General features: G+C 44.0%; 1 protein-coding gene across 2 annotated transcripts; it reads right to left on the reverse strand.

Moving 5' to 3' along the window:
- Positions 1–314: 314 nt before the first annotated feature.
- On the reverse strand, positions 315–2,764 carry LOC106571411 (cbp/p300-interacting transactivator 2). 2 transcript variants are annotated; one of them, XM_014144468.2, is made up of 2 exons: positions 2,532–2,764; positions 315–2,174 (listed from the first exon to the last, which is right to left on the reverse strand). In XM_014144468.2, exon 2 carries the CDS (start codon positions 2,164–2,166, stop codon positions 1,447–1,449), a length of 720 nt encoding a protein of 239 aa, XP_013999943.1. In that variant the 5' UTR covers positions 2,167–2,174; positions 2,532–2,764; the 3' UTR covers positions 315–1,446. The 2 variants fall into 2 exon arrangements, with proteins under 2 accessions (XP_013999943.1, XP_013999944.1); XM_014144469.2 differs by having other exon boundaries at positions 2,460–2,740.
- Positions 2,765–15,808: the final 13,044 nt, after the last annotated feature.

A 15,808-nucleotide genomic window follows, 5' to 3' on the forward strand; every position in this document is an offset into this window, starting at 1 on the left:
GTAGTATTTCCTCACAACAACACTAACCGGGCGCCGATGACGTGGATGTCGATTAAGGCAGCCCCCCGGACTTCTGATTCAGAGGAGTTCGGTTAAATGCAGAAGACACATTTCAGTTGAATGCATTCAGTTGCACAACTGACTAGGTATCCCCCTTTCCCTAACTACAACTTTGGAACCATGTGAACCAAACTGAAATCTGAATGTAAAAGGATAGTTGTTTTTTGTCCTGCCACTATGCAAAAGTATGCAACAACAAACCCCAGAAATTGAAAACACATGGAACGGATGCCAACACCCACAATCAAGCCAAGTTCACGTCAGTAATGCACTTCAGCTGCTTTATTCATGTTTGCAAATTAAAATAGAATAAATTACAAAAATACTGTCCAACTTTCCTAGAAAGCTTCAACACAGTAGTATTGCCATGTATCGCATACACTAAATAAGCACAGTGGTGTCAATTCTCAGAACTGATGAGGAAGAAAACGTCTTGTGAAATTATACTCCCTACCTTGATAACATTCCACACCATTTATTGTCCACAAAGGAAAGAGCAGGGGGGAGGGGGCCGGGTATTCAAGCGAGGAGTATCCTTTTTCCAAAGACAATATTTTGTCTCACTCTTTCTACCAGACAGGTCCCATTTAAGCATGTGGACAATACCCACACCTCAACACATCACTCCCTCTGTTATTGAAGGGTCCACATCTCTCCTACAATTAACCTTTACAATAACTGAGACAGCCAAGTTCACTCACACCGCATCCTGGCTGGGATACAAGCAATGTTAGAAAGACATTTGCAGGGGAGAATAAAAAACAAAACAAGTTGCAGTTCTCTTCCATGATAGACAAATCATTTTACATTACAGATATCTGATAAGTATATCGCCACAAAATTGTACAGTATATTATTGTAGGGAACAATGACACAGCACTTGTCTAGAAGCATGTTTCTTAACCACTTAGATCATTTAGAATATGGTTCATTTGCAATTCATAATAATTCAACATTTTCTGTCATCCAAAATGTTTGAATGAGGCAGGAAAATAAATATACCAAGCACACCATTGTACATCTCTATTTTCTTTGAGGACTATTCAAATAAGCAGACAGCGCTACTCAGGTAGGTTTTCTTGATTTCCCATGTTCAGTTGTTAAATTAATTAATGATGCATTTCATGGATTTGAAGATTTTCCTTCTGACAGACTTGATTGAGATTGTAGTGCATTCGTACTCAAACAAACTCATTTCCATGATGTCTCCAGTGCAGTATTACCCCCCCCAAATATTAGTGGAATTTATCTAGAATAGCCTACATGTTTGAATGGTTCTCCATTGGTATATTGCAGATCTCTCTCGAATGCTTGAGTTTAAGAGACAAACAGGAATGCTTTAAAGTCTGTTTGAGTAGATGACTGTATAAGTCCACTTGCAGAGATTTAACAACTCACTCGGCTTGGCTGTTGCTTACATACAAAGTCTGTCATGAAATCAAACTCGTTCTGTCCTAACCACAGCTCAGGTAGCTCCTTTATTCGGTCCAGCCCCATCTCAATGACCAGAGACATCAAGACCTCCTCATCAATAAAGTCCGTGTCAATGACGTTGGGGGGCAGTATTGCAGCAGGCAAATGGTGCGCCTGTGGAGGCAAACTGGACGTGCTGTGTTTCGCGTTGCCATCTCTGAACTGTTGTCCTGTCCCGTTAAGTTGATGATTCGCAGGATGCAACTCATGCATATAATGATGGTGAGAGGGATGTGTATGGTGGCTGTAGTACTGCGTGTTGAGCTTTTGTAACTGCATGCTTGCCGCGAGCTGTCCTTGAGTGGGGACGGCGGCGGTGGGTCCCACAAACTGAGAGCTATAGCGCGCACCGGGAGGCATGTTGCCGTTTGGGTGTCCAGCGTTTACATTTACATTCCCCGACCCCACAGAATGTCTAATTCCGTGGTTAGATGTTACATTTCCCCCTCCGTAGTGCAAATGATCTCCCATAATACCAGTAGTGTAGCCATGCTGCTGTTGCTGCTGCTGCTGATGGTGTAGTGGGTTCGAGAACTGCCCCATGCCCATTCTGCGTGCTGGGTGGTGATGGTGGAGACCATTAATAGCTTCAGGGAATCGTCCATGGTTCATTGCCATCATGCGGTCTACCATTCCCCAAGCTGTCACAAATTAAAAAACAAAATTACATTTGCATCGACATGATAAGACAAACATCATTAGCTTATCCAATAATTTACGCACAATGAAAGTGGAAAGGATTATCACCCAGTAAATAGTTTTGCTGTTAAAGCCTTCAAATGAACAAATTACAAAGTATTTAGAAGCATACTTCCCATGCAAAATATTAATATTAGACACTATGTATACAATGTAACTGCAGACTGGTTCACAAAAATAACAAAGCTGCAAGGTTGTATCAAATGTCTCCGTGATATTGTAATTACTTTTTTTTCAGTGTATAAATTTCCCGCAGGTCACTCCTAGGCTGTTGTCCATACACAAAACTTGCTCTTTACCTCCTTGACTGGATCCCTTGGATGTGGTTCCGCTGTCAGCACAACACGAGTAACTAGATCAGTCCAGTTTATACGATATGTAGTCCCAACTCAGTGAACACTGTGCATTCTGAAAACCAAGATAGCGTACTTTCAACCTAAGCTCAGAAAAAAATAAAAAATAAACTGTTTCAAGCGCCCTCGCCCAGTGCTGATATACTATACAACCAGTCATGGGCGGAGCGAGCCAAATCTTGAATCTGACGAGACGAAAGTCTGGATTCAGGATCGCAAAAAATGTGGAGCAGAGCCTTCGCCACCCTCCCGCACCAAACGCCTCCCGCGTTCAGAGCAGAAACATCGAGGCACATTACCTCATTGCAGCTATTTCTGTTTAAGGCAAGAGTGGGAAAACATGAACTCACTTTTCACAGCTTTGGAAAGTTCAACATGCATAGATGCTGTCCCCCGATTTTGCGCAAAGAGGTGAGAAAATTACCAAATGGCCAGATTATTAGGCTATCTATTAACTCCTAAAACTGGTCAGGATCTATACATGTACCAATTCATAAAACTATATAATTAGGATACGAGTTTATCAACCTTCATAATTACAATTACAGAATCAACTTTCCTGAATCCTAATGTTAAGAATGACAATGAGATGCTCTGTTTAGGTAGGCTATAAGTATACAGAATACAACACTTTAATAGTGTAGATTTCATTTGAATTAATAAGCGTTTATATCAGTATTTAACATTTCTGACATGTTGAGAGACACATGAATACAGTTGGAACAGTGGAATCAATCCACTGTTTTTGGAGCCTTTGCTGGTTCCATGTTTTATGAATATCCAAACGCCTCTGCAGGCGTGTGGTACGTGCGCCCTGCTCCTAGCGGTTGTCACCGATGTTTTGATCAGCCAAACTCCTGCTCAGTGCTCTGTAAACAAACCTGATCACCTCAACCAATGTACTGTTTTTGCCTCAAACCTGACTATGCCCACTGCTGTACACAAAAACATATCCTGTTGCTTCCTGAAGGTACAAAACACATGCGGCTGCTGAGTGGAGGACAGCTCATAATAATGGCTGGAATGGAGCAAATGGAATGGCATCAAACACATGAAAACCATGTGTTTGATATATTTGATACCATTCCCATGATTCGGCTTCAGTCATTACCACGAGCCCGTCCTCCCCAATTAAGGTGCCACCAACCTCCTGTGGTACAAATCAAATTGTATTGGTCACGTACGTACACATGGTTAGCAGATGTTAATGCGGCTGTAGCGAAATGCTTGTGCTTCAAGTTCCGACAGTGCAGTAATATCTAACAAGTAATCTAACAATTCCACAACAACTACCTAATACACATAAATCTAAAGGGATGGAATAAGAATATGTACATATAAATATATGGATGAGCGATGACCGAGTGGCATAGACAAGATGCAATAGATTATATAAAATACAGTATATACATATGAGATGAGTAATGTAAGATATGTAAACATTATTAAAGTGGCTAATGATTTCTGGTCTGTGTGTAGGCAGCAGCCTCTCTGTGTTAGTGATGGCTGTTTAACAGTCTGATGGCCTTGAGATCGAAGCTGTTGTTCAGTCTCTCGGTCCCAGCTTTGATGCACCTGTACTGACCTTGCCTTCTGGATGATAGCGGGATGAACAGGCAGTGTCTCGGGTGGTTGTTGTCCTTGATGATCTTTTTGGCCTTCCTGTGGCATCGGGTGCTGTAGGTGTCCTGGAGGGCAAGTAGTTTGCCCCCGGTGATGCGTTGTGCAGACCGCACCACCCTCTGGAGAGCCTTGCGTTTGAGGGCGGTGCAGCTGCCGTACCAGGCGGTGATACAGCCCGACAGGATGCTCTCAATTGTGCATCTGTAAAAGTTTGTGAGGGTTTTAGGTGACAAGCCAAATTTCTTCAGCCTCTTGAGGTTGAAGAGGCGCTGTTGCGCCTTCTTCACCACACTGTCTGTGTGGGTGGACCATTTCAGTTTGTCCGTGATGTGTACGCCAAGGAACTTTCCACCTTCTCCAATGCTGTCTCGTCGATGTGGATAGGGGGGTGCTCCCTCTGCTGTTTCCTGAAGTCCACGATCATCTCCTTTGTTTTATTGACGTTGAGTGAGAGGTTGTTTTCCTGACCCCACACTCTGAGTGCCTTCACCTCCTCCCTGTAGGCCGTCTTGTTGTTGTTGGTAATCAAGCCCACTACTGTTGTGTCGTCTGCAAACTTGATGATTGAGTTGGAGGCTTGCATGGCCATGCAGTCATGGGTGAACAATGAGTACAGGAGGGGGCTGAGCACGCACCCTTGTGGGGACCCAGTGTTGAGGATCAGCGAGGTGGAGATGTTGTTTCCCACCTTCACCACCTGGGGACGGCCCGTCAGAAAGTCCAGGACACAATTGCACAGAGCGGGGTTGAGACCCAGGGCCTCAAGCTTAATGATGAGCTTGGAGGGTATTATGGTGTTGAATGCTGAGCTGTTGTCAATGAACAACATTCTTACATAGGTATTCCTCTTGTCCAGATGGCAGATAGGGAAGTGTGCAGTGTGATGTGGACCTGTTGGGGCGGTATGCAAACTGAAGTGGGTCTAGGGTGGCAGGTAAGATGGAGGTGATATGATCCTTGACTAGTCTCTCAAAGCACTTCATGATGACAGAAGTGAGTGCTACGGGGCGATAGTAATTTAGTTCAGATATTTTTGCCTTCTTGGGGCACTTTCAGTTCTGCGCGAATGCCGCCATCTATCCACGGTTTCTGGTTAGGGTAGGTTTTAATAGTCACATTGTGTACAACATCTCCAATGTACTTCCTTATAAACTCACTCACTGAATCAGCATATAAATCGATGTTATTCTCTGAGGCTGGCTGTAACATTTCCCAGTCCGTGTGATCAAAACTATCATGAAGTGTGGATTCCGATTCGTCAGACCAGCATTGAATGCTTCTTGCCACGGGTACATCCTGTTTGAGTTTCTGCCTATAGGACGGTAGGAGCAAAAGTCGTGGTCGGATTTGCCGAAGGGAGGGCAGGGGAGGGCCTTGTATAGAAGTGATCCAGTTTATATGCTTGGCTCTTAAAGGGGCAATCAGCAGTTGCTACATCCATTTTTGTACTTATAACTTAATGATATGTACATTGGTTCTTGAAGAATATAGCCTAGCTTATAAATGCCTCATGAGCTTAGTTGAACTGACATACTTTATCAGAAGCCAAACTATAAGCTTTTTTACTCCAATGTTTGTAAACAAAGCAAATGTAAACAAACAATGTATATCTTCAAAAAATGATTAAAACTGTCATGTTGATATCATTGATGGTCAGTCCTTGCATCCATAGCTCTGTCTTTGAATTTGAGAGTGGTTCAATTTCTCCAGACCCAACCTGCCACTTTTTACAGAACCAGGGAAAGGGGATACCTAGTCAGCTGCACAAGTGAAAGCATTCAACCGAAATATGTCTTCCGCATTTAACCCAACCCCTTTGAATCAGAGAGGTGAGGGGGCTGCCTTAATCAACATCCTCAGCACCTAGGTCCTAGGGTGTAGTTGTTGTTGGGGGTTAACTGCCTTTCTCAAGGGCATAACCTTGCTGGCTCAGGGATATCGAACCAGTGACCTTTCTGTTACTGGCCCAACACTCTTAACCACTAGGCTACCTGCCGCAAATAGCGGTGGGGAAGACGCTTTGTTATTGTTTCAATTGCTGATTGCCGCTTTAAAGTGACTGACTGCACAGGGATCTGCCTGCCGATTATCAGTGCCACACTGGAGGCAAGTTAGCAATGCATGATTGTAAACATCTATCATTTGCAGATAAGTAGGCCTATGTCAGTACTTAATAAGTGAAGGTGGCTCATGCATATGAAAAGGCAATGATACCGGTGTATGCAAATCACCTTACAATTTGCTTTGGTGCAGATACAGCTTAATTTTGGACTCTTTATGATATAGTAATAAAAATGTAATTCAGAACCCTGCTACTTGTATGATAACAATTCTTACCATCTAATGTTTTTGGGTGTAAGGTAGACTTATATAATGACTGACTTTTTTCATCTTGTCATGTCAGACAGAGTGAAAACCAGAGTGGAAACCAGTGTTGATCAATGACTTAAATATACTTTGACAGGGTGGGCTAATTTTGAGGCCACCACGCCTCCATCTTGGCACTCTCCCCACCATTTTTAAAACTATTTTGGGAAGCTATAGAAATGCATAGAAATGCCTATTTTTCCATGTTTATTCTATTACAGACACCTTAATGTATGCTTTCAAATTATATTATGTGAGCTAAACATACAAATAAATGACAAAATATAGAATAACCTTTTCCTTAAAGTATATATATTTTTTAAGTTCGAATGTTACTCTCCCCAACTACAATTTTTAAAAATTAAATACATGTAATTTTGTCCTTGGAACATTTAATTAAAATACTGTAGAATTCCATTCATTCCTATGGAGGACTGCTTCTTTTCAAGTAGCTGCAGCCCAATATGGCGACCGGAGTATAAACCATTGGGTGTGTCAAAAGGAGTGGGTGTATGGAAAGCGTATCAGCTAATTGGGCAGATTTGTTGCTTCTCAAGATCGTTTTGCGTAGCTGATTGGGCTGCACTACGAGTGGATAGTAAGCCGGCGACCAGTGCTCCGGTGTTGTGCCTGCCGACTTGAAGTGCTTCCTACTAGGTATCGCCGTTGGTAGATACATGGGTTTTTCTTAATGTTTTACTATTTTCTACATTGTAGAATAATAATCAAGAGATCAAAACTATGAAATAACACATTTGGAATCATGTAGTAACCAAAAAAAGTGTTACACTTCAAAGTCACCACGCTTTGCCTTGACAGCTTTGCACACTCTTGGCATTCTCTCAACCAGCTTCATGAGGTAGTCACCTGGAATGCATTTCAATTAACAGATGTTTTATTTTACCTTTATTTAACTAGGCAAGTCAGTTAAGAACAAATTCTTATTTACAAAGACAACCTACCCCAGCCAAACCCAGACAATGCTGGGCCAATTGTGCACTGCCCTATGGGACTCCCAATCACAGCTGGATGTGATGCAGTCTGGATTTGAACCAGGAACTGCAGTGACACCTCTTGCACTGAGATGCAGTGCCTTAGACTGCTGCGCCACTCGGGAGCCCAACAAGGTGTGCCTTGTTAAAAGTTAATTTGTGGAATTTCTTTCCTTAATGCGTTTCAGCCAATCAGTTGTGTTGTGACAAGATAAGGGTGGTATACACAAGATAGCCCTATTTGGTAAATGGCAGAGTCCATATTATGGCAAGAACAGCTCAAATAAGCAAAGAGAAACGACAATCCATCATTTTTTTAAGACATGAAGGTTAGTCAATCCGGAAAATTTCAAGAACTTTGAAAGTTTATCCTGTTATGGATAGGGGGCAGTATTTTTACGGCCGGATAAAAAACGTACCCGATTTAATCTGTTTATTACTCCTGCCCAGAAACTAGAATATGCATATAATTGTTTGATTTGGATAGAAAACACCCTAAAGGTTCTAAAACTGTTTGAATGGTGTCTGTGAGTATAACAGAACTCATATGGCAGGCCAAAACCTGAGAAGATTCCAAACAGGAAGTGCCCTCTCTGACCATTTCTTGGCCTTCTTTAGCCTCTTTATTGAAAACAGAGGATCTCTGCTGCAACGTGACACTTTCTAAGGCTCCCATAGGCTCTCAGAAGGCACCAGAACATTGAATGATGACTCTGCAGTCTCTGGCTGAAAAACAGTAGCGCATTTGGATAGTGGTCGATCTGAGAACAATGAGACGGGTGCACGCGTGCACGTGAAGAGTCCATTTTACATTTTCAGTCTTTGAACAAAAACGACGTCTCCCGGTCGGAATATTATTGTTATATTACGAGTAAAAAAGCCTAAAAATAGATTTTAAACAGCGTTTGACGTGCTTCGAAGTACGGTAATGGAATATTTAGAATTTTTTTGTCACGATATGCGCCGGCGCATCACCCTTCGTTACCCTTCGGATAGTGTCTTGACCGCACGAACAAAACGCCGCTATTTGGATATAACTATGGATTATTTGGAACCAAACCAACATTTGTTGTTGAAGTAGAAGTCCTGGGAGTGTATTCTGACGAAGAACAGCAAAGGTAATCCAATTTTTCCTATAGTAAATCTGAGTTTGGTGAGTACCAAACTTGGTGGGTGTCAAAATAGCTAGCCTGTGATGGCCGGGCAATCTACTCAGAATATTGCAAAATGTGCTTTCACCGAAAAGCTATTTTAAAATCGGACACCGCGATTGCATAAAGGAGTTCTGTATCTATAATTCTTAAAATAATTGTTATGTTTTTTGTGAACGTTTAATCGTGAGTAATTTAGTAAATTCACCGGAAGTGTTCGGTGGGAATGCTAGTTCTGAACGTCACATGCTAATGTAAAAAGCTGGTTTTTGATATAAATATGAACTTGATTGAACAAAACATGCATGTATTGTATAACATAATGTCCTAGGAGTGTCATCTGATGAAGATCATCAAAGGTTAGTGCTGCATTTAGCTGTGGTTTTGGTTTTTGTGACATTATATGCTAGCTTGAAAAATGGGTGTCTGATTATTTCTGGCTGGATACTCTCCTGACATAATCTAATGTTTTGCTTTCGTTGTAAAGCCTTTTTGAAATCGGACAGTGTGGTTAGATAAAGGAGAGTCTTGTCTTTAAAATGGTATAAAATAGTCATATGTTTGAAAAATTGAAGTTTTCGGATTTTCGAGGAATTTCGAGGAATTTGTAATTCGCACCACGCCCTATCATTGGATATTGGAGCGGTGTTCCGCTAGCGGAACGTCTAGATGTAAGAGGTTATTTAAGTGCAGTCCTCAAAACTTTCAAGCGCTGTGGTGAAACCGACTCAAGTCTTGTTGGGTATGAAGCTAGAAGCTTGGCACACCTGTATTTGGGGAGTTTCTCCCATTCTTTTCTGCAGATCCTCTCAAGCTCTGTCGGGCTGGATGGGGAGAGTTTCTGCACAGCTTTTTTCAGTTCTCTCCAGAGTGTCACGACTTCCGCCGAAGTCGGACCCTCTCTTTGTTCAGGCGGCGTTCGGCGGTCGATGTCACCGGCCTTATAGACATCGCCAATCCACTTTTCATTTTCCATTTGTTTTGTCCTTGTCTTACACACCTGGTTTCATTCCCCCAATTACTTGTTCATTATTTAACCCTCTGATCCCCCATGTTTGTTTGTGAGTGCTGTTGGAAGGAGAACCTCCACCCCAGTCTGAGGTCCTAAGTGCTCTGTAGCAGGTTTTCATCAAGGATCTCTCTGTACTTTGCTCCGTTAATCTTTCCCTCGATCTTGACTACTCTCCCTGTCCCTGCCTCTCAAAACATCCCCACAGCATAGCATGATGCTGCCACCACCATGCTTCACCGTAGGGATTACATTTACATTTACGTCATTTAGCAGACGCTCTTATCCAGAGCGACTTACAAATTGGTGCATTCACCTTATGATATCTAGTGGAACAACCACTTTACAATAGTACATCTATATCTTTTTTGGGAGGGGTTAGAAGGATTACTTTATCCTATCCCAGGTATTCCTTAAAGAGGTGGGGCTTCAGGTGTCTCCGGAAGGTGGTGATTGACTCCGCTGTCCTGGCGTCGTGAGGGAGATTGTTCCACCATTAGGGTGCCAGAGCAGCGAACAGTTTTGACTTGGCTGAGCGGGAACTGTGCTTCCGCAGAGGTAGGGAGGCGAGCAGGCCAGAGGTGAATGAACGCAGGGCCTTTCTTTGGGTGTAGGGACTGATCAGAGCCTGAAGGTACGGAGGTGCCGTTCCCCTCACAGCTCCGTAGGCAAGCACCATGGTCTTGTAGCAGATGCGAGCTTCAACTGGAAGCCAGTGGAGTGTGCGGAGGAGCGGGGTGACGTGAGAGAACTTGGGAAGGTTGAACACCAGACGGGCTGCGGTGTTCTGGATGAGTTGTAGGGGTTTAATGGCACAGGCAGGGAGCCCCGCCAACAGCGAGTTGCAGTAATCCAGACGGGAGATGACAAGTGCCTGGATTAGGACCTGCGCCGCTTCCTGTGTAAGGCAGGGTCGTACTCTGCGAATGTTATCGAGCATGTACCTACAGGATCGGTACAGTGGCAATTTTAGCATGTAAATCTTGGGTGGGAAAACTCCTCCACATTTTTTTAGATGCATGCCCTCAAAGCCACTACACAACACAACACTACACAATACATTAATTGCACTATAACGGTGACAAACGGTGCCCATGAACTATCAGGGCCTACATAAAGCTGTCCCAACAGCAGAACCTTCCTTTCAGCACCATGGAGTCTTTACCACCGCTACATCTGGCTATCAGCTGTGCCTCGTCTGCCAGTGAAACAATTCATTCAGCCTCATTTACTGCCTTTATAAAAAACATAACTGATATGGCTGACTTGCTTAAACAAATGTAGTTTCTACTGACAATTGAGATGTACAAACTATGGCATAAGGGGACGACGAGTGGATAAGACGCAATCCGTAATTTCGATGAAGACAATAATGAGCGAGCTAGGAAGGACATAGTTAATATAACTATTTGTTCAGCTCTTTATGTACAGCGCCAAAATTCAGAACATGGGCTTCTAACAGCTTAATACACAAAATACACTTAGTATTACTTTCATAGCTACAGTACACATATCTCCCTGGCATATTACATAATTTATACAGCAGCATACAAGACATGTTTGGACTCACCTTGTTGTTCTGTGCTCACTTGAACAGGAAGGTGGCGCGGCAGTCCTTGTGGCCAGATTTTGTCATCAAACTTTGTAATCAGAGTCTGTCATTCTGTCACGTCCTGACCAGTAAAGGGGTCTTTTGTCATTGTAGTATGGTCAGGGCGTGGCAGGGGGTGTTCGTTTTGTGTGTTTTGGAGTTTTTTGTTCTAGGGGATTTTGGTTCTAGTTTTCATTTTCTATGTTTCGTTTTCCAGGTTTGGCCGAGTGTGGTTTCGAATCAGAGGCAGGTGTCTTTCGTTGTCTCTGATTGGAAGCCATACTTAGGCAGCCTGTTTTCCTTTGGGTTTTGTGAGTGGTTATTTTCCGTTATAGTCTGTGAACCTTATGGAACTGCTTGCTGTCGTCTGTTTTTTCTTTGTTTAAGTGCTCTCTTAAAATAAATAAGTAAGAATGAGCACTATACTCGCTGCGCCTTGGTCTGTCCTTAACGACGTTTGTGACAGAACCACCCACCAGAAGAAGACCAAGCAGCGGAAGAAGGAGCAGCAGGAGAAGTATTTGGAGTCATGGACGTGGGAGGAGATCCTCGATGGCAAGGGTCCATGGAGCCAGGCTGGGGAGTACCGGCGCCCGAAGGCGGAACTGGAGGAAGCAAAGAGGGAACGACTACAGCCCTGTTGATGTTAATGGGGGCCTGTTCGGCCCACCTTTTCCTACAGTCCACGATCAGCTCCTTTGTCTTGCTCACATTGAGGGAGAGTTTTTTGTCCTGACACCACACTGCCAGGTCTCTGACCTCCTCTCTATAGGCTGTCTCATCGTTGTCTGTAATCAGGCCTACCACTGTTGTGTCGTCAGAAAACTTGATGATGGCGTTGGAGTCATGTTTGGAAACACAGTCATGGGTGAACAGGGAGTACAGGAGGGGACTAAGCATGCACCCCTGAGGGGCCCCAGTGTTGAGTATCAGCGTGGCAGAAGTGTTGTTGCCTACCCTTACCACCTGGGGGGCGGCCCGTCAGGAAGTCCAGGATCCAGTTGCAGAGGGAGGTGCTCACATAGGTGTTCCTTTTGTCCAGGTGGGAAAGGGCAGTGTGGAGTGCGATTGAGATTGAGTCATCTGTGGATCTGTTGGGGCGGTAAGTCCAACCCTAATTTAACACACCTGATTCTACTAATTAGCTGCTCAACAAGACCTTAACTAGCTGAATCAGATATGCTAAATTAGGGTTGGACTGAAAACCAACAGGACAGTAGATCTCCAGGAAGAGGGTGGGCAGCCCTGGTCTAGGGTATCCGGGATGATGCTATGACGTGAGCCATGACCAGCCTTTTAAAGCACTTCATGGCTACCGACGTGAGTGCTATGAGGCGGTAATCATTTAAGCAGGTTACCTTCACTTCCTTGGGGGACTATGGTGGTCTGCTTGAAACATGTAGGTATTACAGACTTGGTCAGGGAGTGGTTGTAAATGTCAATGAAGATACTTGCCAGGTGGTCCATGCATGCTTTGAGTAAACGTCCTGGTAATCCGTTTGGCCCTGCGGCTTTATGAATGTTGACCTGTTTAAAGGTCTTGCTACTGAGAGCGTTATCACACAGTCATCTGGAATAGCTGATGCTTTCATGCATGCTTCATTGTTGCTTGCCTCGAAGCGAGTTTCTGGCTTTCCCTTTGTAGTCCGTAATAGTTTTCAAGCCCTGCCACATCCGACGAGTGTCAGAGCTGGTGTAGTATGATTCAGTCTTAATCCTGTATTAACTCTTTACCTGTTTGATGGTTCATCTGAGGGCATAGCGGGATTTCTTATAAACGTCTGGATTAGTGTCCCGCTGTCACAGCTGTCTTCAGAAATGGACCAAAATGCAGCAGAGTTAGTGTTCAGCATCATTTAATTCAAAAAAAGATCACTGGAACACTACAAAACAAGAAAATACCGACAGCTCAACAGTACTGACAGCATAACACACTGAACAGAAACAATTACCCACAACCCCAAAGAAAAACACACACTCCTATATAGGACTCCCAATCAAAGGCAACTCAACACACCTGCCTTCAATTGGGAATCCTAATCACCAACACAACCATTCACACACACAAAAACCCTGCCACATCCTGACCAAAACTAATCCAATTGCTCCCTATGCTGGTCAGGATGTGACACCCGCTCCTTGAAAGCGGCAGCTCTAGCCTTTAGCTCGATACGGATGTTGCCTGTAATCCATGGCTTCTGGTTGGGTTATGTACGTATGGTCACTGTGGGGACAACGTCGTCGATGCACTTATTGATGAAGCCGATCACTGAGGTGGTATACTCCTCAATGCCATTGGATGAATCCCGGAACATATCCAGTCTGTGCTATCAAAACAGTCACTGGTACTTCCTGCTTTAGTTTTTTGTTTGTAAGCAGGAATCAGGACGATACAATTATGGTCAGATTTGCCAAATGGAGGGCTAGGGAGAGCTTGCGCGTCTCTGTGTGTGGAGTAAAGGTGGTCTAGAGTTTTTTTCCCCTCTGGTCGCACATTTGACATGCTGGTAGAAATTAGGTAAAATAGATTTATGTTTGCCTGCATTAAAGTCCCCAGCCACCAGGAGCGCCGCTTTTGGATGAGCATTTTCTTGTTTGCTTATGACCTTATACAGCTGGTTGAGTGCGGTCTTAGTGCCAGCATCGGTTTGTGGTGGTAAATAGACGGCTACGGATAATATAGATGAGAACTCTCTTGGAAGATAGTGTGGTCTACAGCTTATCATAAGGTACTCTACCTCAAGCGAGCAATACCTCGAGACTTCTTTAATATTAGACATTAGGCACCAGCTGTTATTGACAAATAGACATATTATCCGTGTCGTCATTCAACCACGACTCTGTGAAACATAAGATATTACAGTTTTTAATGTCCTGTTAGTAGGATGGTCATGATCGTATATCATTTGTATATTGTGTGTAGATTGATGAGAATTTGTTTTTATTTAATCAATTTTCCGAATAATGCTGTAACGTTAAAATTTTTCAAGGGGTCTGAATACTTTCCGAATTCACTGTACATACTATCTACTACTCAATGGGGAGGGCATGTACAGCAACAACACCGGGACACAGTGCCTTTTGCTCCTGCTTGACAAGCACTACTGTCTGGCAACAGCGTGGGAAGTAGCTACCTAGTAGCCAATATAAGGGTGACAGTCGCAGTAAGCGCACGCATACAACGCATGAAGCAACAGTACACCCATCATCAGTACTTTTATAAAAAAATTAACAATGGTCAGTTTTACAACTGAACATTTAAAATGATTTGTGTAAAACTAACAGTGAAATACGACTCAGACTCATCCTCTGTCTTAAAAACAGAAGTCCAAACTCTCGCAGTACGGTAGCTCAATGTAAGGTAGTTGCAAGGTAAGAAACGGATGGAAAAAAACTGCTCAATCAAAACCATCTAACCTATAGCAGAGCTTTTTCGACACACCCACTCCTTTCCACACACACCCACTACTATCCTTTCGACACACCCACTCGCTGATACTCTGGTCGCCATATTGGGATGCAGCTACACCGTTCTTCTTCTGGGGAGTGCCAATATGGCCGACCGGCGGCTTCAAAGCCTCTTATTGGCCAATACATAGCATCAGAAATCTAGCTTGTATATGCTGATCCTCAACACAGGCACCCCTCAGGGGTGCGTGCTCAGCCCCCTCCTGTTCTCCCTGTTCACTCATGACTGAACAGCCAGAAACGACTCCAACACCATCATTAAATTTGCCAATGGCACAGCAGTGGTAGGCCTGATCACCGACAACAACGAGACAGCCTATAGTGAGGAGGTCAGAGACCTGGCCGTGTGGTGCCAGGACAACAACCTCTCTCTCAACGTGATCAAGACAAAGGAGATGATTGTGGTCTACAGGAAAAAGAGGGCCGAGCACGCCCCCATTCTCATCGATGGAGGCTGCAGTGGAGCAGGTTGAGAGCTTCAAGTTCCTTGGTGTCCACATCACCAACAAACTAACATGGTCCAAGCACACCATGACAGTCGTGAAGCAGGCACGACAAAACCTATTCCCCCTCAGGAGACTGAAAATATTTGGCATGGGTCCTCAGATCCTCAAAAGGTTCTACAGCTGCATCATCGAGAGCATCCTGACTGGTTGCATCACTGCCTGGTATGGCAACTGCTCGGCCTCCAACCGCAGGCACTACAGAGGGTAGTGCGAACGGCCCAGTACATCACTGGGGCCAAGCTTCCTGCCATCCAGGACCTCTATACCAGGCGGTGTCAGAGGAAGGCCCTAAAAATTGTCAAAGACTCCAGCCAGCCACCCTAGTCATAGACTGTTCTCTCTGCTACCACACGGCAAGCGGTATCGGAGCGCCATGTCTAGGTCCCAGAGGCTGCTAAACAGCTTCTATCCTCAAGCCATAAGACTCCTGAACATCTAGTTACCCCCCCCCCCCCTCTCCACACCACTGCCACTCTCTGTTGTCATCTATGCATAGTCACTTTAATTAACTCTACT

This window comes from Salmo salar, chromosome ssa15 (assembly GCF_905237065.1).
Source record: "Salmo salar chromosome ssa15, Ssal_v3.1, whole genome shotgun sequence".
In the NCBI taxonomy this organism is placed as follows: domain Eukaryota; kingdom Metazoa; phylum Chordata; class Actinopteri; order Salmoniformes; family Salmonidae; genus Salmo; species Salmo salar.